The following is a 24098-nucleotide window of genomic DNA, read 5'->3' as shown; positions in this document are numbered from 1 at the left end:
CCCTGCTAGGCTTCACTGACTATCCCATAATGCTGCATAAACCTGCCGACAGTATACGGAAAAGGTATTTGGTCTTTCACAACCTAGTATGTCTTTTTACCTCCTGCAGAGCAGCTTTGTAACAATTACATGGTGTCATGCTCTGTTGCAAGTTAGCCTGTAATAAAATAACTTGCAGCCCAGGCATGTAGTACTAGTCCTTTGTATGGACTTGCCATATTAGACTGTCAGGTGCTTCTGTAGTTTCCACTCCGTATAGACAAAAAAATATGTAAGAGATTAATAAATACCCTTTATCTTACAGTGCCAGCATGAATAAGCACAGTTTTGACAGTGCTAAATTCCATGGAGGTATGCTTATGAAATTCATTATGTTACTAAATATAGTAACACTGGACACAAAGATCAAATCTGTCAGCGAAAGATGATTACGTGGCTGCTCTTCGTTGTGCGTGGATTTACTTTGCTATCTGCATTGTGACACTGCCATAAAAACCCAAGAGTGGAAGATAAGAATGATCTTGTCTGCGTTTTATAATTGCTGTGGAGATAGACAAGGTGAACTACAGGAAGAAAACAGTGGCTGTGTTACTGCGGTGTCCCAAAGATACCCTTGGGTGAGCGGGTTCCTGTAAGGCTTCCAGATAACTTTGTGCTTCTGCAAACGTGGTCAGTCAAGAATCTTAGGCAGTTGGTTTAATGATACTGTACTATGAAATCATCCAGGTAAAGTTAGGCAGCCAGGGAATATGAGGTAGAAGCTAGATCTTCCTTCCTACCATTTTGTATATTTTCTCAGGAGAACAAACTCTTTACTGCAACTGATTAAAAAGAGTACTTGCCGTACTCGGGTTTACTAGGTTATGCTTCTAGTTTATAACTCCTGAAGGCAGACCTTGAACTCTAAGATCTGTAAGGTAGGTACATCACACACTAAGGGTTAATGTCAAAGGTGTGGAGTCCTGAAAAACAAAGATTCCTGCTCCATAAGATTGCAGATTGGCTCCAGAGCAGAAAACAAAAACAAGCCATAAACAGAATGTTTTTCTAAAAACAAGGTTGCTTGGAATAAATCTTTATTATTTATTTTTCTTAAGTGGAGACTTGCATTTTTAACTCCTTGCTATTATAGTACCACTCTTACTATGTACCTTTCTGTCTTAATACAGGGGCTGGATCAACAGAGTTTAGACCCAAAGTAGCATTCAGTGCTTGAAATTCAAACTTTTAGATGCTTACCTCTACAGCTGAAGTCGCTGCGTGCCTCAGGAGATGCTCTAAGTGGTTGGTATTTGGGCTTCTGCAGACAAACTGCCCTTTCTTCATCCACAGTAATTTCAGTGGCACACAAGGCCCTAGTTTCTTACATCAGTAGTTTTCCTGCTGATATCCATGTGGTTACAGCATATCTGTAACCAGTTTCCTAGTCCTGTACAGAAAAGGTCCTCTAGGCACTGGCCTGTTAGTTGTTTCCTCAACAGAGCCTTAAAATGTGGAGTTAAACTTATGCCACATGCAGCTCTGAGTAAGTTTTGTACTTTGTGATGTGAAAGCAAAAAGTCTCTTTGTTATTGCTTGATTCTTCATACTCCAGGAAAGGTCGTCTGAGAGGCTCATGGGTCTACAGAACTACAGTTGCGGAACTACAGAAAAATGAGATCCACAAGTGAGGCAGGTTTAGAAGCCGTGGAGAGGCAATCTGGTATATGTTTATGAAGAACTAGCAGAGAGCAGAACGTGTTGACGTTTGTTATCTGCAATGCATAGGACAGCTTTGTTCACATCTATTAGAAAATATGTGTGTAATTAGTATATGGAGGAAATTGGGCACTTAAATGCATGACTAAGCTGGGACTTTGACACAAGAGATTGCCAATATAACTTTAATGAATGGTAGTATCCTTGTCCTTCAGTGGCTTACAGAGCTGTTTCCACAAAGTCTGGAGCCACCCAGAGATGGCTTGGGTTGCAGCAGCCGCAGACTGAAGCCACATCTACGTGTGGAAGATGAGACGGCTGCTTTATTTTTATGGAACACAAAACAAATAAAACTTGGAGTTAATACAAAATAGCAGTAGTAAAAAGGTATTACCCTTCAGTCTGCTATGCTGCCCAAACTTCAGGAAAGTTAACTAGATCCATCTGACATTCAGCTTCCAGGTGGTGGAGCTGAAAGGTCATGAAGACTTCCCTGTGCCTGAGAAGGTTTGAGTGATATTCTCCTGGACTCTCTGCAGGCTGAGATGCCAGGAGGTCACTATGGCTATACCACAGTTCCATTAAAATCTTTTCTCCCAATGCTATGTAGAGAAAGGAAATAGGAAAGAAAATAGTGAAAGCACTTTGAGTGGGCAGGGACATTACTAGTATGTGTTCTTGTGCCAAAATAGCTCCCAACCTGAAGTTCTTGATACTGAAGTAGGACTGTTGTCTTCACCTGGGAACTTACAGATGAGCAAACTCATGTTATAATTAAATGCTGTCCTTTCAGGGAGACTGGGGTGTACAATAGCATGGTTTGCTTTGGCCTCTGCACCACCTCAACCTAGCCCTATCTGGCTCATCAAGCACTGTAGTATGGCTACTGAACACCTTGTGATTGTCACTTGTTCCATGCATCATGTTTCTGCACATCCTGTTAATATGACCAAAATCCCAAAATGTTACCCAAAAGCGTAGTTCCAGTGGGAGGAAGTTCTCTTAACATAGTTTTAATCCTGTTTAGACTGTCCCGTTAGTAACAGATGGACAAGAACAACAACTTTGAGGTATCTGTTGAGACCTGTACAGTAAATTACTCATGAAACCAAGGCCACAAAGCTGTACTGAAACTACTTCACTCAGTGAGGGTTGTTTGGTTTGGGTTTTTTTTCTATTTTTGGTTATTAAAACAATGTAAATGGAAAGAATATTCTCTTTGTAACAAATTTTAAGTTTCCTCAGGTATTTGCATATACATCCAAACTGAACAAAATCAAAGTAGTTATTACCTACGGCCTACCCTAATTCAGGAGTGGAAAAAAAAAGAGTTGAATTATGTCTTTTACTGGTTTAACATATATGTTTTAATATATATGTATATATTTGGACCTTCATCTTAAGTAATGTGGAAGGAAATAATCCATTCTTTTAAACTGAAATTAGTACGATTGTGCTGGCTTACTAGAAGTGTTTTACGAAAACTTGACTTAAAATCTACATTTAAACTACCGAGAGAGAATTTGGTGTGTTTTTAAAGCTCACATTGGCCTCTCCAAGTGGATGACTAACTAATTTTAGATTCTTCATCAAAGAGCTAGAAAAAGTGTTTGGTTACAGGATTAATGTTATATATATAAAATAGTGTATTTACATGCATCTGATCTTGCTGGTGATGAAGACAGACATGTACACTTTACATAACTTACTTAAGCTGAGCCTAAAGGTGAATGAAGACTATACTGATAACCAGTAATGAATCTCTTCACAGTGAGCTATCTGAAATGAAGGATTCATGGATCAGGCAAAACTATGGCACTTATTCTAGAGAGAAATCTATTTTTTAAAAATCAATCTAATATATATGTTTGGAAGTCCAGTTTCAACATGAGCTGAAGCTGCATGTTAATGGTGAAAGTAACATCCTTTTAAATGCAATTACCCACATTTACCCTTGCAGTCTCTACCACCAGGAAATATTAAAATCTGACTCAACACCTTTGAGGGTGTGATACAAGCTTGAAAATGTAATTCAGAAGGCGTACAGTCCTTCATTAATACATGCTAATGTGACCTTCCCGAGTAATGCCATATGAGGAAGGCTTTCACTAGTTTCTTTCAACTACTTTAAACATCACCTTTGAAAATGGGTTTGAATTGGTTATTCTCTCTGCTGCATAGTGTCCCATGACGTAGGGTATCTCTTGCTTGTATAGATTGGTATTTACTGGTTTTCATATAAGGCTGTTAGTACATGGGGAAAAGTTGCTAGGCATGTGTTTGTATTAATAAATAATTCTTAAATACCAGTCTTTCTATGTTTTGGATTATTTTCTTGCCAGGAAGCAGAGGTTCCATCAGGCTGTTGCACATGTCCTCATCTTTGCCATATGTGTATGTCTCACAGAGACAGCAGGTTCCAGTAACAATGATCCCCGTGTCACTTTAATCAAGAGGTTTCACAGCATTATTTTGCTGTCTCGTTCTAGGCTTCTGCCAAAAAGCTGTGAAAATGTGAAGCACTGAAAGAGACGGTTTATGGGATGGGATAAAATTTTCTCTGGTTAAGCCACTTCCTTTTCCTTGTCACCTGCTTTGTTCTACCCTATTATTCCACCACCCACTAAATTTCTTAGAAATATATTTACATTCAGTATTTGGGTCAATGTTCTCCCTTAGTTCTTAGAAATTAATCCAACATATTAAGAATTCTTTCATCCCTTTGAAGTTTGTGTATTGGTTAATGAATCCCAGATCTCTTTACTGATTTCTGTATGACATAGCTGTTCAGTGAGCAGAGTAATAGTCCCTTTTACAATCTTAGTCCTTTCAAAATTATGGAGTATGTTTTCTCTTAAATACCTAATGCTGATAGCCACCCTTCCAAATCTGCCTTCCTAAGAAGGCAACTAGTTTCCGTTTATGGTATTTTATGCAAAATTAACAGAATTAGGCAGTAATTCACAGTTAAGCTAATGGAAGAGCAAATTCAATTGCATAAGGAGATACAGGGAAAGGAACAGAAAAAGATAGATGGTTTGGGATGAGTTTACTCAAAAGCCAAGAGGCTGATAAATATGAAAAAACATAAAGTAGCACTTAATGCAGTGAGAGTCAGGAGAATGGCCTTGGAATGGAAGGTCTTTGGATGTCTGTCTTGCGTGTCAAATCATTTGTGTTTAAGACCGTGTGTATGTGGTGGAAAACAGGCAGGGGGAAGAAAAGGATAATTTCATTACCCTTTGAAAAGGATGTATAGTATAGTATTATTAAAGCAGTTTATTTTCTGTGCTAATGGTTATTTGGCTTCAGTTTCCACTCACTAACTAATGTGCTCCTTAAACATCTCTGTTCCTTATTGCTTTAGGAATGCCCGAGTCAAGTTACAGATTTTATTACACTGATTATGGGTAGAAGCTATACTGCTCATTCCAAATAAGGAATTTCAAGTTTAAAACTGGAGGGGGGGGAGGAGGATCCTTTAGGCTTTGAGACATTCTTCAGGCTCTGAAGGTCCGAAATGAAGGTGCTGAAATCTGAGACTAGATCATCGGGTTTTAGTTTTGGTTACACAGTAAAGCTAATGGTAAAAATTAGTGACTACTTAAGTTGCCAATAAAGATGACCTAAGAAGTTTTTACTGATGTCCTGAATGTGAGCTGCCCATGTTCTGAGCTAACATTAGGGCTCTTCACTGCAGGTATTTCTAACAAGCACAGTCCCACTGGGACTGCGGGGAATGTGTTTCATGTAAGAGATCTTTACACATTACGTTTAAACATGCAAATTTCCTTTAAATGAAAGGAAATTGTACCCCACAATTTCTCCTTGGTCCTTTTTCTTTTATTTTCTTTTTATTTTTTTCCACCCCAGCTGCAGACATAAGAGACCTGCTGTGCTTTGCTGGGGAACACAACCAGAGGGGTTAGTATTTGGTAGGACAGCACATGCCACCGTGGAATCTGATCCTGTGAGCAGCTCTTGCACTTGCAATTCAGATTAAATACTTCTTCCATGCCCAAAATACACTGTCATGTACATACCCTCAGCTCTTTATGCATCACAGAATTGATAGATTCATTGAAGTAATCTGTATTAATCTGTCATCTAGATCTTGTTAGATTCAGAAGAGATAGTAGTTGGCATAAAGTGTCATGGTTACGCTGACAACAGCACCAAAATAGAAACACACAGATGGACAATGTACTAGCCTTTTTTTTTTAAATATCAGTTCTGCATGGAATATGAATTATTAGCCGTGTCACGGTGTGCCACTACCTTTCACTGTTTAAGTACATTAAATTGTTGGGCACACTTTTGCAACCTAGCAAATCTACAAGATGCGTAAGGCTGTTCTGTTGCGGATGCAAAGATTGTCGCTGGGGAAAAAAACAAACCGATTTGCCTGTTATCAAAATATTGATCAAAACACAACTTATTTACAGGTATGTAAATGTTATGCAGATTTTTACAGCAACAGCTTTCTTAAAATTTGTCATAATGCAGCGGGAAATGTTGCCTGTAGATGTCTTACATGGCTTTGTCCTCTAATTCACACAGAGGGAAAAACCCACATGCAAGAACCTCCTTCCTTAGTAGTAATAACTACTAACCACTTAGTTTGTGAGCAACTCCAGCAAGCGGGTTACCCACTTAAGGCTTTTATTTACTACATTTACTTTGATTTACTAACGCTGGACTGCAGCTCAACTCCATCCTCTTACCTCTCCCTTCTCCCTCACACCTCCGCCATCTTGTTTGTGGCCACATCCCCTCCTTTCTCCAACGATCTTTCTTCATCTCTGGCACTTCCCCTGCACGTTACTCCTGAGGCAGGCCCGGGCGCTTCTGGAAGGGGCAGGAGGGGACAGCGTAACCACTGCTTGGAAACCTCCAGTGAAAGATGTTGCACAACTTCCTCAGCTGGTAAATCATGGAGCTGTTTCAGCCTGTCTCCTTCCTGTAAATCATTGCTCTTACATACGGTGCATCACAGGCTTTTAAACATTTTTCAAAGCCTGAAGACATCTCTGAAATGCTTTTTTTAAATGCACAACCCAACTCCCTCAATCCTTAGTGTTCTAAGTCATGTTTTGCTGTTTCTTGTACCTTTTGCTCCTGCTGAAGACACACCGCTGCCATACCTTTCCTGGCTTTGTCTGTGCCTGATCAACCAGAAACACTCAGATTTCTTTGTCTCGGGAGAAGTGAGGCAACACCGACTGTTTCCTCTTATTGTAATGGCCGTGAAGGGTTCCAGGTAGCATTTAAGTACCTAGAACCCGCACATCTTGGTGGAAAACCTGACAAGCTGACAGGAAACCTCAGCGAAAGCACAAGTCAAAAAGAGACGGGGGGGGGGGGGGGGGCAGGGGAAGGCCCCCGCTGTCGGCAGAACCCCGCGCAGGCCCTGGCTCTCCGCCCCCTAGATCCGTTCTCCCCCCACCGGCAGCAGGAGCGGGTCAGGCCGCCTCGCCGGAGCGCCGCCCCGCGGCCAGGGCCGGGCGTCCCCGCGCGGAGGCGAAGTGGGGGCCGCAGCATCGCCGGGGCCGCGCCGGCGGCGGCAGCAGCAGCAGCATCAGCCGCCCCCACCGGTCGCGGCGGACGGAAGAGGAAGTGGCGCCTCTGCGGGAGCCGGCGACGGTGAAAGGCTCCGTGGCGGGCGCGGGGAGCCCGAACCCAGCCGAGGCCCTTCCCCGAGCGGGTGGCGGCGGCTGAGGAAGATGAGGGCCGCCGGGCTGCTGTGGGCCGTGCTCTGCGGCCTGCTGCTCCCGCCGGTAAGGGACTGCGTTGCCCGCGCCGGGGCACGGCTGCCGGGCCGGGCTGGGCCGCGCCGCTTCTGGCGGCCCGGGCGAGTGCGGGGCGGCGGTGGGGTCGCGGGGGGCGGCGGAGCCGGCCGGGCCGCCCGTCGCTCCCCTTCCTCCGCCGGCCGAGGGTCTTCCTCTGCCCGCCTTACCCCTCTGTAACCGCTCCCTGGAGGACCCCCACGGCCGCAGGCACGGTCCGCGTCGCGCTCGTCTCCCCCGGCTGGACTGGTGTGCACCCCCGCCCCAGAGCGCTCCGAACCGCGTCCCGGAGTCGTTCTGGGACTCCCGGCCCTGCCCCGGGCAAGGCCTCAGTTCCCGCCCAGATCCCCTGGGCCCCTGCCCTATCCCCTGTGCCCCGGAGTGCAGGCCGGGCCGGGGCTCCGGTCAGTTGGTGGGTTTGGATAATGACTCTCACGGGTGCCTGCGTAGATAAACGCTGATCTTTCTGGAGGTATTTAAATCAGGGTGCTGCGGAAGGAGGAGCTCGTGGTATGTGTATGTGTCTTGGCTTTTGGCTTGTTCATATGAAGTGCCATCTTGGTTCCTGTATGGACCATCTTTGCTGCTTCTTCCGGCACACAGGTGTATATTGCCATGGAAATCTGAGGCGTTCTGCCTCATGGAGTAGTGAAATGGGGAAGTCAGAAACCTCTGTAAGTTGCTTAAGCAGTACAAAGGGCATACCTGTATTAAATGCTGCTCCGCCAAGTTGTTTTGTTGGTGGGATTTTGTTTGCTTGCTTTTGACATAATTTTTACCTTGTTTTGGTAAGGCAGGATGCAGAGTGCCTTCCTGTGGAGGAAGTCACCATTGGATATGCTTAGCAGCAGGTGCACGGCCCAGTTTGTTGGTGCCTTGAGAATGCCTTTGAATGAAGTAGTGTGCGTCTGTACAAAGTGCTCCCTGACTGTTTGTGAGTCCTATGTAGCTGTCATTAGTTGCATTGGGGTTTTCTGAAGAGTGGCTTTGGTCTTTAACCCAATGCTTTGTTGCTGATGACAAGGGAAGGGGCTTCTGCCCTCCTGGAAGACCCCCTGAACTGCCTCCTCCTTTGCCCTAGAAATGCAGGTGTAGTGGTGATGAGCATGAGGCCAGGTCGTTGAGCCTCAAGAACAGTATCCTGAGACGGACAGCATGGGGAAAAATAAGGATAAAGAGACAGTATGAGATGTCTTCTTCTCTATCAAAGATAAGGAAATATACAAGAAAAATTTAAAGATGGTAAAGGAAGGAAATATGATGAGGGAACTGCCTGTCACAAATAGGAAGAAATTTGTTTGAGAATCATCTGAACCTGAAGTGAGAGGAGATGAGTATGCCCCTTTAGGGAAGGATAACTGTCATGCCTTCCCACAGAGGAACATTTTTATGCTGGAGCCAGTCAGCCTATGGAAACAGGTTCATATTTTCGGGAGCAGTTTTGTGGACACTCTCGGTCTTCTACTTAAATAACAAGATTGAAAAGGTGCTCAGTAAGAAATTTTTACTTTGCGTGTATGCTGAGAGGAGGTTTTGTTTTGTGCTGTTCAGTGGCACAGCTGACTGCAAAGCTGCGTGCCCAAACTAGTAGCCCTTGTGTGTTGTGAAAGAAGGATACAGAAGCGATTGGAAAATAATGAAAGATCATCTGGATGCAACAGGATTTTAGTGGGGATGTTCCAAGAGCATGTAGCATTTCTCCTCATTTTTAGCTTCTAAATGCTGTCTTTAAAGCTTAGCAGCAAATCATGAGGGAAACCGTCATGCTCTGGTCCTCCCTCCCCCACCTCGTGAGGAAGAATTGTGTTCCCCGATTCATCCCAGAGCAGGGAAGCATGCCAAACAAAACATGCGTGTCAAATAAGCAAGTAATCGCTCCTTCTAGGTAGACTTACGCTTGTGTAGCATTAACACTTGATTTCCTGGAAAACCCAGAAAACACTTATTCTACTTTGTGAAGCAGAAAGGGCTTTTAACGGATGGGAGCATTTGGGGTTTGCACCTGCTGGGAGTCTTTATTGCTTTTAATTTGCCGTTAGCTTGCACTTCTTAGCTGGGTGCATTTAAGAGGGAAGCTTGATAATTTTTGTGCTGATCATAAATCACGGAGCAACTTACTCGAGCTGACAGCTGAAGAGCTGTTACATGTTAAACAGTTAATGTGCTCAGGCCCTTTGACACAGTTCTCCCAGCAGATGTTCATGCACTGTGGCCAATATAATGGATTCCTCTGAAGAAGGTTTTTTGCTATTCAAACCAGGCAGACATAAACCTCTGAAACAATATCGTCACATGTTTTTCTTTCCTCTCTGCTTCTCACTTGCCCCAGAATACTGATATGCTAGCCGGAGGAGAAATGCCTCTATAGTACTGTTAATGATTAGCATTGTATATGAGACAAATATTTGGGCTTTCCCCCCTTGCCCATGCCTACTTCAAGCTTTATATCTCAGTGTTCTTTCAGACAACTTGGAATTTACAAAAAGATTTTTAATTAAATATATTGGTCCTTCCTGATATTGAGGTCAGTTTCTGTCTCAAGAAAAACTGTCAAAATGAGATAATCTCCCAATTTTCTTAAGGCGACTCTTCTTTGAGATACAAATGATGCTTATTTGTTTTCACTACTTTGTGGCACTTTAGCTACTTAGATGTAGCTACATTTAATGCTTAGTTTATTAATTTATCCACTGAGATACCTGACCTTTATTAGCATATTAATGCTTGGGGAGAATTATATATCCCTAAAATTATCACAAATTTTATAATTATTTGTATTAGTAAGTAAGAGAAATCATATTAATGTGGTAGAGTAATCCTAATAGACACTAGTATTTCCCTAACTACACAAATTCTTCCTAAAGTACAGTAGTTGATAGCTTTGTGTTTACAGTTGTTTGCTAAAAAATATTCTAGGAATTGCTATATAATATGTTTATTAGTAGGGGGAATTCTACAGTCTGCAAGGAGGGAAGGACTTCAATCCACTTTTACTGTTTTAATTGCTTTCTATGTAAAACTTTACACTTAGCAAGTAAAAGATACAGAATCTGAAATAATTTGCCTGGGTTTCTGGGTGGTATTCTACTTGGTGACATGAACTGTACATGTAAAAAATACATTGTATTTGAAATGAGGATAAGCAGCATTATATGGTGACTAGGTTCTTACTAGTTTTCTATCCTCCTCTTGAGCTGCCCATCTCTCATGGAATCAATCATTGTATAAACTAATTAACAGAATGAATCCCTTTTCTCGTAACAGCTTTTTATAAGAATGTCTGTATACTGATGCTCTGAACTTTGTTTAATGCAGAACACTGGTTTATTGCAGGTAACTGCAGATGAGGGGATCCTGCATGCTTCTGGAAGCGGTGTATCTCCAGTAACAAAGGATTACTGCATAATTTACAATTCCAATTGGGTATCTCTTCCAAAGAGCCTGGACAATGCTGTATGTACTTTATAATAATATTCCCTGAGAAAACTAAAACACAATGAATTTGGGTCAGCTATAACTGGTCTTCAGAATTTTGAGTTAAATAGATGCTACACTGAATATTTACCTTATCGAGTTATGTATCCGTGTCCTATGTTACATATCCGTGTTATGTATCCTACCCCTCAATTTATAGGGAAATTTTCTATACTTTGAAAAGTCAGCTTCTGAAGTTCACAAGGGTGATATTCTCTCCGCACTTAGAATGGGTTTTAAATATGTTTACATATTCATGTGATACTGTTTGTTTGTTTGCAGGCATTATCAGTATGTCTAAGTTTTAGATTTGGGAGTAAAACTTCTGTTTATTTGTTTACAAAAAAGTAAACTTGTGAAACAGATTTCTTACAATGGCTCACCAGTTTGATGTTCTATTTAATTGTCTTGAAACCATATGGTGGAATGGGAGATTATCTGGAATGTATTATCATGCCATATTTTCTGAGTGTGTTTCTTTGAGCCAAACTAGGGTGTGAGGCAAAAAACAAATGTTCTTCAGGCATTCTTCATATAAACAGGAAATATTTTGTGCTTGGAAGTGATTAAGATGATCATCTTCTCTGCCTTCTTCCCTGTCATTCATTAGCAGGTTAGCTCAATGTAAAACAGAGTAAAAACAATTTGTCTGCTGCCCCAAACATCTTTGCTGTGGTGCTTTGGCCATGGCGATGTCTTGCCTAACTTAGGAAAATTGACAATAATTTTAAAATAATTGCTGGTATGAAACTGAACTTTGAAATAAAAATAGAAATATTTTTTAATTATAGTAAGTCATATGCTATCAGGCTCCCCAACTGTTTTTGAACTGGTTATGTTGTATATGTTAGTGCTCTTTCGGCTTGTGAAGCCTGGAAATAACACAGAGTGTACACTGGGTTCCCCAGAACTACAAGCAGTGATAAGAAACCAGTTTCTTATGTTTAAATTGCTTAATTATGTTTAAATTGTTTAAATTGCAACAACCGCTGTGAAATTGTGTTGAGGAACATCCAGATATTTCAGCTATATGCTGCTCTAAATGTCCCTCAGTAATGCAGGCTGCAGAAAGTGCTGCTCTGATTTTGTATTCTCGAATTAATGATTTCATTCTGCTACACCTCTTTGTGGCAGACCTCAAATTAGGGAGCATAGTAATGTAGTCTTCTACATACCCTATTTTCATCATGTTTCTTTTCTCCCTCTTCTCTGCAGACTTTCAGGGCTCTAGAAAACCTGACTTCTACAGTACTCTGCAGTTCATCTGAAGTTCCTTCCGGCGTAATGAAGGACAAAGCAGTTGTAGTGATGAGAGGAAACTGCACTTTTTTGGAGAAAGCAAGAATTGCACAAAATTTAGGTGCTAAAATGCTGTTGATTGCCAGTAAAACTAGGCTGGTAAGTTGCAATGTATAGTTTTCTTCTGCAGTGAAATAGTGTCTTACCTATTTGGTCCAGTGCAAGGCTAGTTGAGAGAAACCCCAAAAGCAGAGGACCCTGGCAATGTGTGTGATTCCAGCATGAGTGGTTAACCTTCCCCACAGAGCACTGTGCTCATGTGGCTGTTGTTCCTGAGACCAAGAGGGTCATTTGAGTTAGCTCTGTGCAATGCTGTGTTATATCATCTCAAAGTATCTCCAGCTGAATTGTATTTTTAATCTGTTCCTTGTGTCTTTAATCATGTTCCTGAATGCTTGTCTTTATCATTCCTTAATTTTAGTGTACTCTGAACTCCCTGTAATCTTGGGCGATACTGTTTTAGACACGTGTGACAAAAATAAGCTAGGAAAATGTAATCCAAAATTGGAAATACAAAAAGACGTTTTGAAAGATCTTTGTGGATAATTCTGTTGCTTTTTTGTTCTCTTTTACAGCTGCAACATGTCTGTACAAATATTTGCAGTTTATGAATTTGTGTGATTATCATGAAAAGTTAATCTTGTTTCAAAGGCATAGAGAATAAAACCAGAGTTTTGGTTATCCTTTGTAATACTATAAAAGCACAAGATTTTTGAAGAACTCTGAGTCCAGGTGTGTTGGTAGTATAACCAGTTTTGATTTAAATACATCAGTCTTCATCAACCTTTTGCAAAAGGTGATCAATAAGCTTTTTTTTTTTTTTTGTTCTTTTTTCTTCCTACAAATACACTGAAATGAAAAGGATAATTTGCTTTTAGGGTCTAACTTGCTTTGCAAATGGGCTCAAGATACTTACCACTGACACTTTCTCTTTTAGTCTCCTCTTTCAGATAACAAGACTGATTTTGAAGATGTGACTCTTCCAGTGGCTCTTATACGATATAGTGACATAGTAGATATGCAGCTGGTAAGTAATATACCTTCAGAATGTTATGGTTTGTATAAACTTATTTGTTCAAAAACCTAAAATAACATCAGGTGTGGATGTCTGCCTGATTTGAATGTGCATAGAATCTGCTTTCAGTTCACAGAAGAGGATGACTATTAAGTTGTGGAAGTGCTGGTCTTCCTAATTCAGGTTAATCTGAGAGAATGATTAATTAGAGCACTAAGAATGGGAAACATTATACTTAACTGGAGGGAGGGTAAGCTTGGAAGTCTTCCTTTTAGCACAGAAGCCAGAACAGTTGAGCTTTTATCTACTGGCATGATATCTGTCAGACGATCAGTATCTTATTGGGTTGGATCTTGAGGAGGGTGTGAGGATTTTTTGGTTTTTCCAGGTGATGAGCTCTCTCTCTACAGCATGACAGCATCTGTTACAGAGCAGTTAGGCAGTAGAGTTTGAGTTTCTGCTGATGAGTTTATGGTGAGATGCCAAGGGTGTCCTTAAAATATGGCAATTATGGTATCTCCTACGCTTTATAAGCAGGAGAGTTTGATTTCATTGACATACAATATTAGGATACAGAATATTGAAGAAGGTTCTTTTAAAACAAAGTATCCTTTCTTCAGTGTGGCTTTTTCTGTTGTTATTTTGTTGTTTTGTGTTTTATTTGGTGTTAAGTAGCTTTGCTAGGCAGGAGTTGCACTGCACGTGTTTTTCAGTGAATAGCAGAGGCTAGCACTAACCTCTATAGTCTTAGCTTCTTGGATTGAATTTGCAAGCTTACTTCACCATTTCTGCTCTTAATCTTCAGAGCTGCCATGGAAGGTTGTCTTAGGTAAGTATGCAAGCTGAAACCATGCCTAGACGTAGAGGATTTTGGCTGTTTACTGCCTGTTCTCATTAAAGATTGGCTCTTGCCAAGCGTTGACATGACTGAAAGTTTGTGATGACTGTCCTCACTCTGACATAGCCTTGATGCATACTGTGTTTTAGTTCAGGTTGTCTTCTGTCTTCAGGTTTGTTCCTTCAAGTAAGACTAGCGTTGTTTGCTTAGTTGAGTGGTTTTAAGATATGCCCTACTAACATGAAGGGACCTAGGGCAAGGTTAGATCCCTAATTTGTTCTGAATCTTCTCTGCACCATGTTATCACCTAGTGCTGCTTGGAGTAGTGTCATGCAGAATCACTTCTCTATAGCTAGAGTAATTCACCCAAGCAACTTTGCTAGTAGATTAGTGTGCCAGGTGGTGTCTCATGCTGCTGTTCAATCAAAGAATTTGGTTTTGTCTTATCACGAGACTGCCTTTGTAAAAATAGTGAGGAACACAGCCTAGACCACAAGTGATCCTTTCCCTGGTCTGATGTAGTTTTTTCCAAAGCTTTCTGTTGTGTCACTGGCAGCTGTTGTTTTGAATGATACATGCTGCTAAGAAGCTGGCAGCCATTGTACTCTTTCTACTACGGTTGTATTTCTGTTTTAACCCTTTCCAAGGCTTCCAGTTTTCTCCTTTTATTTGGAAGAGAGATAGCACCAGTCTGAGGGTAGCTACTTTGTGTAAGCATTCTTTCTACCTTTTCTTACAAGACTTGATCTCTGTTAGCTTTCATCATTCAAGTCAGGTATATTATGAGCCTTGATAGCAATAGCAGAGTGTTACCAACCTTCTAGTAAGTGGACAGCTTTCTAGCAGAGTTGTTAACTGACATGATGTATTTGATTCTAGTGCTCCTTGTGGTGAAAGTTGAGACTTTGCAAGTTCTTAGAGAAGAGCAGAGTAATAGGAACAAAACGAAACAATCACGCTAGATTCTAATGTGAATTATACTTTTTAAGGCTTATGAAACTTAAAGGAAAAACTGTAGTAAGACATGTTGGAATCAAATACTAAAATGTATAAGCCTTCAGGTTTCTGGGGGAAGGAGGGTTGGTGCTTTTTTGTGTCTCTGTTTTGTTTTTTTGGGGGTTTTGGGGTTTTTTTTTCGCATACAGGACGCTGTAATTTGGATAGGGTTTTTTTGCCTTTAATGTTATTTTCCACTTCATACAACTGCAATGTTTCACTAGAATTTAATTTTCTTTCTTGTTTTCTGAACTTCCAGAACTTCAGGCAAAGGAATGGTTCTGACTTCTTTAGCCTGCAGTAAGGTTAATATCTGTAATTAGATAATTCGGATGCTGAAATAAATCCGCTTTCTTCACATATGGCCAGTGTATTCCACTACACTACTCAGCTTCCCATTCAGTGTCTCCACTGCCAGTTTGATTTTCCTGTAGCCAAACCTGCCTGGCATGTTCATCTGCTCTCTGCATTTATCCCACATGCAGGCTGTTAGCAAATCTGTTCTGCTGCTGCATCTCTAAAGACTATTTTCACTGCACGATTGCTTTAGATGCTTTGATGTACTTTGACTACAACAGCAAACCTTTCTTCCCTACCACCTTCCATTTCCTGTCAAATTATCATTCTTTCTTTGTTTTTTATATCTCACCTTTCAGTCAAATGAAAGCATCTTAGTTTTGCTTTCAAGATTTTGGTACAATTTGGTATCAGTTATGTCTCCACATGCTTTCCCATCTCCAGTGTCCTTCAGCTGACTTTTTAATTGGGTCTTAAATTTTTGAAGCAGTATGAAATTGCTTTCTTTTCTTTTGAATCCATCTCAAATCATGTTTGTGTAAAGCTGTTAATAAGTAACTTTCTGCCACCTTGAGTTCTCACTGTGTCCTGTCTGAAGCATTGTGCCTGTATCTGAACTATGACTTTTGTGGTTTCAAGAGGTGAAGGTAAACCTCTGCTGATATCTCAGCAGACCTGTGAGTTTGCGTTTCGAGTTGATTGACTCGGATATGCTTTCCTGCAGAGCAGACATCTTTGATAGTATTTGGTATATTTTGGGGATGAGAAGCATTTGGGCTAGAGGCACAACTACTCAGAAGTGTCAAAAGAATTAAAAGAAGTACCATTTTGTTGTGCAGTATCATACCATGTGAAGTATCCATATTTCCACAGCAGTAGTAATAAGGTTGTTTTCAAACCTGACCATCCTGAAAGGCAGCATGGAAAGCATTGCTTCTTTACAATGACCAGGGCAAATATATGGGCTGTCTTGTGCAGTGTGTTGAAAATTTGCTTTCAGCATTTTATAGGTTAAGAGGAAGAACTCATGCTGTGCATCTTGTTGAAAATAAGCCATGTAATTTCTTCTTTGTCCTTACAAACCAACTTGCATGTTGTTTTTCAGACACTTGGAAATGAAGTTAATGTGACCCTGTATTCACCACCTTTGCCAGAGTTTGATTACAGTATGGTTGTCATCTTCCTAATTGCTGTGTTTACAGTGGCACTAGGAGGCTACTGGAGTGGAGTAGCAGAACTGTAAGTTTGTTAAACAAAACTGCTTAAATTATGTAGACTACAAATTTTGTGAAAACTGTCGCTATGATCAGTGAGTATGTTCTTTTAGGTTGGTAGTTAACAAATTAGAAAATCTAGGTCTGATTAGCTGCTTTGTCATGAAATGCTTGAGCACTGCAACTTCTGGAAAATCACCATAGGTCTTTGAGGAACCTTAGTCGTAGATTGTAAAAGTCCCTGAGGGATAATGCAACTCTTGGGAGGAGGAATGAGTTAATATTTTGACAAATTACCAAATGCCCTATAACTAGCATCATGCTAGTTATGCTAAAAATCTTCCATGCTAAAAATATTCCAATATCCATGATAGAAAGTAAGTATTTTAATGGTACCTTTAATTGCATGTAGTGTCTGCATTGGCAAGGATCCTTACAACTGCTTCATCCCAGCTGGCTGTGCAGCACCGTCTGGAATGTCTCTGCACCTCACTCCTGTCACTAGGAGCACTGGGGAAATGTGGTTTCCTTGGTTGGGTGGCTCCAGATCGTTAAAGTCCAACTGGGCTTATCTGCTTCAGCTTCGTGTTATCTGGTGGAGCAACAGAGCCAGGGGCAATAGCAGCTCTAAGACTAGGCTGGGAGAGGGAGGCAGCAGCAGTTCCTGTGCAGGGAAGGAGGGGGAGTAGAAGTGTAGAATGTGGCAAATGCAGGGAAACGAGGAGTTGTGGGGATTTCTGCACTGTGCTGGAGGGGTGTGCAGCTTTGTTCATTGAAGTGAAGCGCACTCCATGCACACGGCTGTTTTTTAGTCAGGGGTTTAACTAGATACAGTTGGTCTTTAAGAGCATGGTATTATTGTGCAGTATTTCTTGGGTGTCTGCATACCTGTAATGGATCAGTGTGCGTTGCTACCAAGGGCTTCCCATTCTCAGTGGTGTTCTAGTGCTTTGCCCCCCAGAACAACAGGGCAAGGATTGTATGTGATAACTACATCTTCCTCTTTCCCACTAGTTATGCAAATCGAGTGATTTTAGAGATATTAAAGAAATAGAAGGAGGGGTGGGTGTGTTTGTCTTTTTAAAGGTTGGATCTGATTATGCTGCTTTTTTTACCCCGCAGTGCTATAGGGTGTGGCTGCACTGAATGCTAAAATAACAAAATGTGATGCTGTCTCCCATACTGAAAAATACCTACATGTAATTATATGAAACTTGTTAGAATGCACTTTCATACATCCAGGGTGAGCTTTTTAAAAACAAACAAAAAAATGCTTATTCAAAGTGTGTCCTCTGAGAAGGTGATTCATCTAACAAAGTGCCTTACTCCTGGGGGTTTTTCCCCTTTGAAGGTAGCTGTTTCAGTGCTGAATTCAGCGTTTTGTAGGTAGGTTCTGGGATTTGTCAGGAACATGCTATCTGATGGGCAAGTTGCACTAGTGTCTGAACTGAAGAGTAGAAGGGCTATCGGCTCAAAAAACAAACACAACAATTTAAGCCTCCTTATTTTGCATGGTGAGGTATAAATATGGAGTATGTATGCACAGAAATCTTACTCCCAGTGAATATCCCCAATTACACCCCCTCTCTTTCACGTACTCTGTAATTATAACGTGTAAAGGTAAAAGAACTAGTACTTAACTAGCTTCATTCTGCTGACATGAATGGGTTTTGCAGACAATGCCTATTGTGGAGGTTTTAAAACAGTGTGTAATACCCATGATTTTGGTTTATCATATTTATCAGATTGACTATATTTAGCCCAAGAAATTTTGTAGGCAGAGACGATACGCTAATAGAGTTGAGTGCGTGCATCTCAAAAGGAGTTGAAAAGTTTTGATATCTGACTACTTCTCCTCACATGGATTGGGGGTTTTGGCTGGGTGTACTCTTTAGTTGGTAATCACCACACAATTGGAAAGGAAGGCAATTAAGAATCTTTTCCTTGTGATCTGTGCTAGGTTAGAAGTGCATATCTCCATTAAAAACTCGAGTGAAACTCAAACAATAAGCATACCATTTTTTTTGTTCTTTTAATAAAGTCGAATAATGGTATGAAGGATTAGCCTGAAATGCTGTCAGTCTAAATGCTTTGTAACAACAATTCTGGTTATAGTAAAACTTCTTCATAATCTGTCATCTAAGGTAAATATTTGTCGTTCTTGTAAAACAGTGAGAATTTGAAAGCAATAGCAAGTCCTGGAGAGAGAGAAACAAGACGAAAGAAGGAAGAAAATGTTACTTTCACCCCTGTAACAGTTATCTTGTTTGTTGTCATCTGTTGTGTCATGCTGGTCTTGCTCTATTTCTTCTACAAATGGTTAGGTAAGAAACAATGGATGATCTCATTTGACTTATTTTTCTGCAGGATCTTATTAGGCGCCCAAGTCTAAAAAGCTCGATTTCTAAACTAAAATTAATGTTGTTTTTTAATTGTTCTCTCCACGTATGAGTTGAGGGTTGAAAAGATGTAGCTGCTACTTACAGAGAAGCTTTCTTCTATTCTCTTACAAAGTTTGCCTTGACAGTGCTTATCCTGAATAATGTGGAGTAGAGGTGGCAGTGACTAGTAAGGAAAGTATATGATATATGTTGATGTTCTTGGAAGGATGGCAATGATAACTTAGTGGTGTTTAGAGTGAAAACTTTTGTTCAGTGTTGCTACATTGACATTGAGTTTGTGGTTGCAGTGACCTAATTAAAATACAGGTGAAATGGCATTACCATCATAGAATAAACTCACTCATGCTAGCAATAAGCTAAGTTCTTGAATGAGGCAATTCCACTAAAATGTAGTTTCCAAACTGTTGGTTGATTTTTTTCAATAATCTCTTTATAGGTATCAGAATTGCTTTCTAGTCAGGCCTTCACTACCAAAAAAAAAACCAAACCCCAAAACCACCACCAACAAAACCCTAAACCAACTAGCGAACAACTGGTCTTATTGTTTGTAAATGTTCCGGGGTGCTTACCATAAGTTAGAATACACAATATACTCTAAGTTAGAACATGGAATATAGAGTTTTTTCCTAACCAGGTGGTTCCTAACTACATACAAGTTTTTGGAAGGAATGGGGTGTTCAATATCTTAAAATATCACCTAAATCATCAGTGGGATCTTGGGGATATTGAAATCTTTAGGCATAAGCACACAAAGTGATTAAAGGGAAAGTTGAAGTGAGAAGTATTACCAGAAATTGAGAAAGCTGGTAGTTGTAAAATAGCACTTTGCTTTTATTTGGCTAAAACCAAATAGAAGTATGTGAAACCAGTAACAGGTGACTTATTTCTTCTTAAATAAAAGGGGGGGGGGGGAAGGGGGGGTCAATTAAAAACTTTCAGACCTCAGGTTTTTGCCTAATGAGAACTCGTCATGACAGAGACACTCAGAATTCAGCACTTGCTGTAATCAGCTCATGTAGTCTCCAGTGACTGTACTGAGCAGTGTTATAACTCCTAACAGTTTATGTCAAATATACATTGTTGTGTTTGATTCTCATATGATTTTTTCCCTATTGTATTTTGTCACTGATTCCCATCTTCCATTCTGTTTATTTAGTGTATGTTATAATATCAGTCTTCTGCTTGGCATCTGCAATGAGTCTATACAACTGTCTTGCGGCGTTAGTAGGAGAAATACCATTTGGGCAGTGCAGGTATTGTACACCTTTCAGTTATTATAAATGGAAGGTTTCTTTGGGGTATTTTCTGGTTGCTGCTGAAGGTAGTATGAAAACACAAGAGTAGTTTGACAAATTGTTTCCTGAATGGTTTGGTATGTGGGATTGTTTAAAAGATACTAAAGGTATTTGTAGTATAATTAACAATTAAAATAGTATTGCGGGACACTTGCTGCATTACTTTTATTTGAAATCATTGCTATAAGCAAACTTGAAAAGCTCTGCTTGGCCACCTGAGCTTGGCTTGTGCCCACTTTGGTGTGCTTACTCAGGTGTGCTCACTTTGTTCATCAAGGAAGTCGGTAAGGGGGAATCCTGCACATTTGGTCCTGTTTCAAGCAAGTACTGTGCTATTGGCAAAAGAGGTTTTGTTTTCCCTCATGTTAGTCTGTACTGTACCTGCGACAGACCAAGTTTTAACTTCTTGTGAAGGCAACACATTGCTCATGTCCTCTGTTAAAGTTAGTGGTTACAGTTCTAACTCAGGTAGTGTGTTACCAGTGTGCAGATAGCGTTTCCTTACTACTCTAAGTATCCTGCGCTGATATAGTTCTGTTGGCATAGTTGTTAAATGACAGATTAAATAAATTCATCTGCTTGCCACCTTCCCTGGATGTGTTTGCTAAAATGAGGACTGGCCGTCAAAGCCCAACTTGGCTTATCATTGGGCATGTTTTAAATGCAGCCCAGAGGAGGACTGGTACTGCAGTATAATGCCACCTCAGTCTGGATAGAACAAATGGGCAAAAGGAGAAGCTCTCAAGGTGAGAATACCTTGTCAGCTTGAGGACCCGTAATAGCACAGGCATATGTTTTGGCTGTTGCCAGCTTTCTTTTTTAATGTAATTATTTTCTTTCAGGATTGCATGTTGCAACAAAAGCATTGAAGTGAGGCTTATTTTTCTTGCTGCATTCTGCATAGCAGCAGCTGTCGTCTGGGCAGTGTTTCGAAATGAAGATAGGTAAGTGATGTATTCTGACTTAAAAGAGTAATATGAATAATTGTCATTAATGAACTTCCCATCATATAACTAATCCTGGAGCATAGCATCCGTCTGTACTCAGTGCTGATTTCAAAAAAGTCATAAATGTATTTATGAAGCTTAACGAGCATGGGAATAATGGAGAACAAAGCTATACAAATGAACTGTGTGGTAATTTGGAGTTACAAAAAATTATAAAGATGAGGAAGAACTAACTTGATTTTTAATGAAGAAAAAAAGGTGCAAAAATAGCCTAGGGACTGTAAGACCTGTGCTTCCTGTGGAAGCACAGGACCATAAATACACAAATACTGTAGTACAATCTTAAGTAGCGTCTTGAGCCAGATATTAAGTAGGGCTTCCAATCAAGTGAGCAATCATACAAGTAAGCACCAAAGCCCTTTTATGGCCTCTGTTCAACTCATTTTCTCTGTAGTATGCTGATGAAGAAAAGTGTCTTGGTTTAACCCCAGACAGCAACTAAGCCCCAGACAGCCTCTTGGCGCAATCCCTCTCGGGGGGGATGGGGAAGAGAATTGTAAGGGTAAAAGTGAGAAAACTCATGTGTTGAGATAAAGACAGTTTAATAGGTAAAGCAAAAGCTGCACACGCAAGCACAGCAAAACAAGGAGTTCATTCACCACTGCCCTTTGTCAGGCAGATGTTCAGCCATCTCTAGGACAGTGGGGCTCCATCTCATGTAATGGTTACTTGGGAAGACAAATGCCATCACTCCAAATATCCTTCCTCCTTCAGTCAGCTTTGTATGCTGAGCACAACATCATATGGTGTAGAATATACATTATAGAAAAACCTAAACTCATTATTGCACTTAGACTCCAGCAGTAGTTTGAACAATGTGTAAAAATATATTCTTGTTTTTAGGTGGGCTTGGATTTTGCAAGACATCTTGGGAGTTGCTTTCTGCCTAAACTTTATTAAAACACTGAAGATGCCCAACTTCAAGGTACTGCAAGTTGCTTACCTTAAGGAAGTGTTCTAATGCCATGAATCTAAGTTTAGTAGCAGGAAGTAGGTTTTCAACACTGAAGAAAGCCTTTAAGTTAAGAAAATCTTTAACATTTTTAATAGAAATTAATCCTGTTCTGTATGTCATTCCAGGATAAAAACAAGGAGAGGTGGGGGTTGGTTCTTCCTTTTTGTTTAACATAGCAGCATGGTGCAGTGGTACCAGAATCCAGGTGTGCAGTCCTTGAAAACCTATGGTAATATTTTCTACTTCTTTTTGTTTGGTTTTTTTGACAGTCCTGTGTGATACTTCTGGGCCTTCTCCTTCTATATGATGTGTTTTTTGTCTTCATAACGCCATTTATCACAAAGGTATGTCTGTGAATTTATCTTTAAAATAAAACAAAAAAATGTTGTCCAGTCACTGGGGCAGTATTTTTGTCAAACAGATTAGTATTTTCAGTATTCTCAATGCAGGAATGCTGACTTCCTTTTCTTCATGTAAGGCAACAGTGGCCTATGGGCTGTTGAGCATAATGCTTGTGTAGGTTCCATAAATGCTGTTAAATTATTTAAGTTTTCAGCAATTACATGGCCAAAAGTAAGCTGTCCCCAATTGTGTGACAGCACAATGATGAGAAATTACTGTCCTACAGTTTTCTTCCTGCTTTTGCTTTCAACACCCATATATTGAAACATGCTCTAGTACTCTCTGCAGTGCTCCTCTGCAGTGTAGTGTGAACTGTAGCAAGTGTACCTTTTATTTTGGAGCAGAAAGCTCATGGCAGAAAAAGCTGACACATTTTTATCTAACTTCCAGCTACCTCTAGTGGACTTGTTGTTTGTGGTTTTTTTAAAAATTATTTTAGGCTGGAATACATGTTTTCAAAGCAAAACAATACTGTATAATACTGTCCAATACTAGTACATTCCTTTGGATGTTCAGGATTTTTCCAATCCTGAATTGTAAAATGAGGTACACGCGAGTTTTTTTTAAGTGTAGTATGAATGTTTTGGTACATTAAGCCACTAATTTTTGAAAAATAACCTTAATTTCAGAATGGGGCAAGTATAATGGTTGAAGTTGCAGCTGGTCCTTTTGGAAACAGTGAAAAGGTATGAACAGTTGTTTTAATGTGCGCAACATAAAAATACTGACACTGCGTAGCTAATTCTTAGTGTGCTTTTCAGCATAACTTTCTCGCAAAATATAGCCAGCTTCTGCTATTTTCTTTTAAGTATTAAATACCTGTTGACTTGGGTTTGATCCTAGAATGATGGAAACTTGGTGGAAGTCCCTACTGAACGCTCAGCTCCCCATGAGAAAGTAAGGATTGTATTTCAGATACTGGATTTTTAAATTATTCCCTCTGAAAAGACTATTCTTTTGGGGAAAACCTGACTGTCCAAATTTCTCTTCAGGGCCTGCATATCATTGATCAATATTCTCTAGTTAGGGTAATAATCCAGATTTGTAATTCCCATTATGTGGTTTGATGTTTTATTTTTGTGTGTGCATATTATTTGTAAATCTGAAATTCCAGCTTACCTGCTGCCTTAAGATTTATCTACTCTCTGTGCTGGTTTCTGGTTTTACTTCAGGTTCTACCTATTTTGAAGTTCTGCATTAACAATAAATTGATTATATTTAAACTGTGTATTAAGCAAACAGTCAAAAAAGCTCCAAAACACCAGGATGCTTTAGATTAGATTTATGTGGGCTTCTGAAATACTGTTTTACAGTTACCTGTGGTTATTAGAGTGCCCAGACTTGAATACTCTGCATCGACACTGTGTGACATGCCATTTTCATTGTTGGGTTTTGGAGACATTATTGTACCAGGTGAGCA

At 40.3% G+C, this 24098-nt stretch overlaps 1 protein-coding gene and 1 long non-coding RNA gene across 5 annotated transcripts in view; one reads left to right on the top strand and one right to left on the bottom strand.

The window, feature by feature from the left end:
• Positions 1 to 7062: 7062 nt before the first annotated feature.
• The window catches only part of SPPL2A (signal peptide peptidase like 2A), a 27859-nt gene continuing 10823 nt past the window's right edge, over positions 7063 to 24098 (top strand). For 2 of the 4 annotated variants that reach the window (XM_030498151.1, XM_030498152.1), the window contains exons 1-13: positions 7063 to 7475; positions 10818 to 10937; positions 12174 to 12356; positions 13195 to 13284; positions 16509 to 16642; positions 18790 to 18941; positions 20176 to 20272; positions 21157 to 21258; positions 22165 to 22246; positions 22546 to 22620; positions 23308 to 23364; positions 23522 to 23575; positions 23992 to 24091. In XM_030498151.1, the coding sequence (XP_030354011.1) occupies positions 7422 to 7475; positions 10818 to 10937; positions 12174 to 12356; positions 13195 to 13284; positions 16509 to 16642; positions 18790 to 18941; positions 20176 to 20272; positions 21157 to 21258; positions 22165 to 22246; positions 22546 to 22620; positions 23308 to 23364; positions 23522 to 23575; positions 23992 to 24091 (1300 nt within the window). In that variant the 5' untranslated portion in view covers positions 7063 to 7421. The remainder of the gene's footprint in view (positions 7476 to 10817; positions 10938 to 12173; positions 12357 to 13194; positions 13285 to 16508; positions 16643 to 18789; positions 18942 to 20175; positions 20273 to 21156; positions 21259 to 22164; positions 22247 to 22545; positions 22621 to 23307; positions 23365 to 23521; positions 23576 to 23991; positions 24092 to 24098) is intronic. The other 2 variants (XM_030498153.1, XM_030498154.1) reach the window with 1 other exon arrangement.
• LOC115613094 overlaps positions 21847 to 24098 on the bottom strand; it is a 21176-nt gene continuing 18924 nt past the window's right edge. Inside the window, exon 4 of the long non-coding RNA XR_003993275.1 lies at positions 21847 to 22638. This is a non-coding gene — a long non-coding RNA (uncharacterized LOC115613094). The remainder of the gene's footprint in view (positions 22639 to 24098) is intronic.

This window comes from Strigops habroptila, chromosome 9, assembly GCF_004027225.2.
Source record: "Strigops habroptila isolate Jane chromosome 9, bStrHab1.2.pri, whole genome shotgun sequence".
Classification (NCBI taxonomy): Eukaryota; Metazoa; Chordata; class Aves; order Psittaciformes; family Psittacidae; genus Strigops; species Strigops habroptila.
This window is presented reverse-complemented; position numbering and strand designations above follow the sequence as displayed.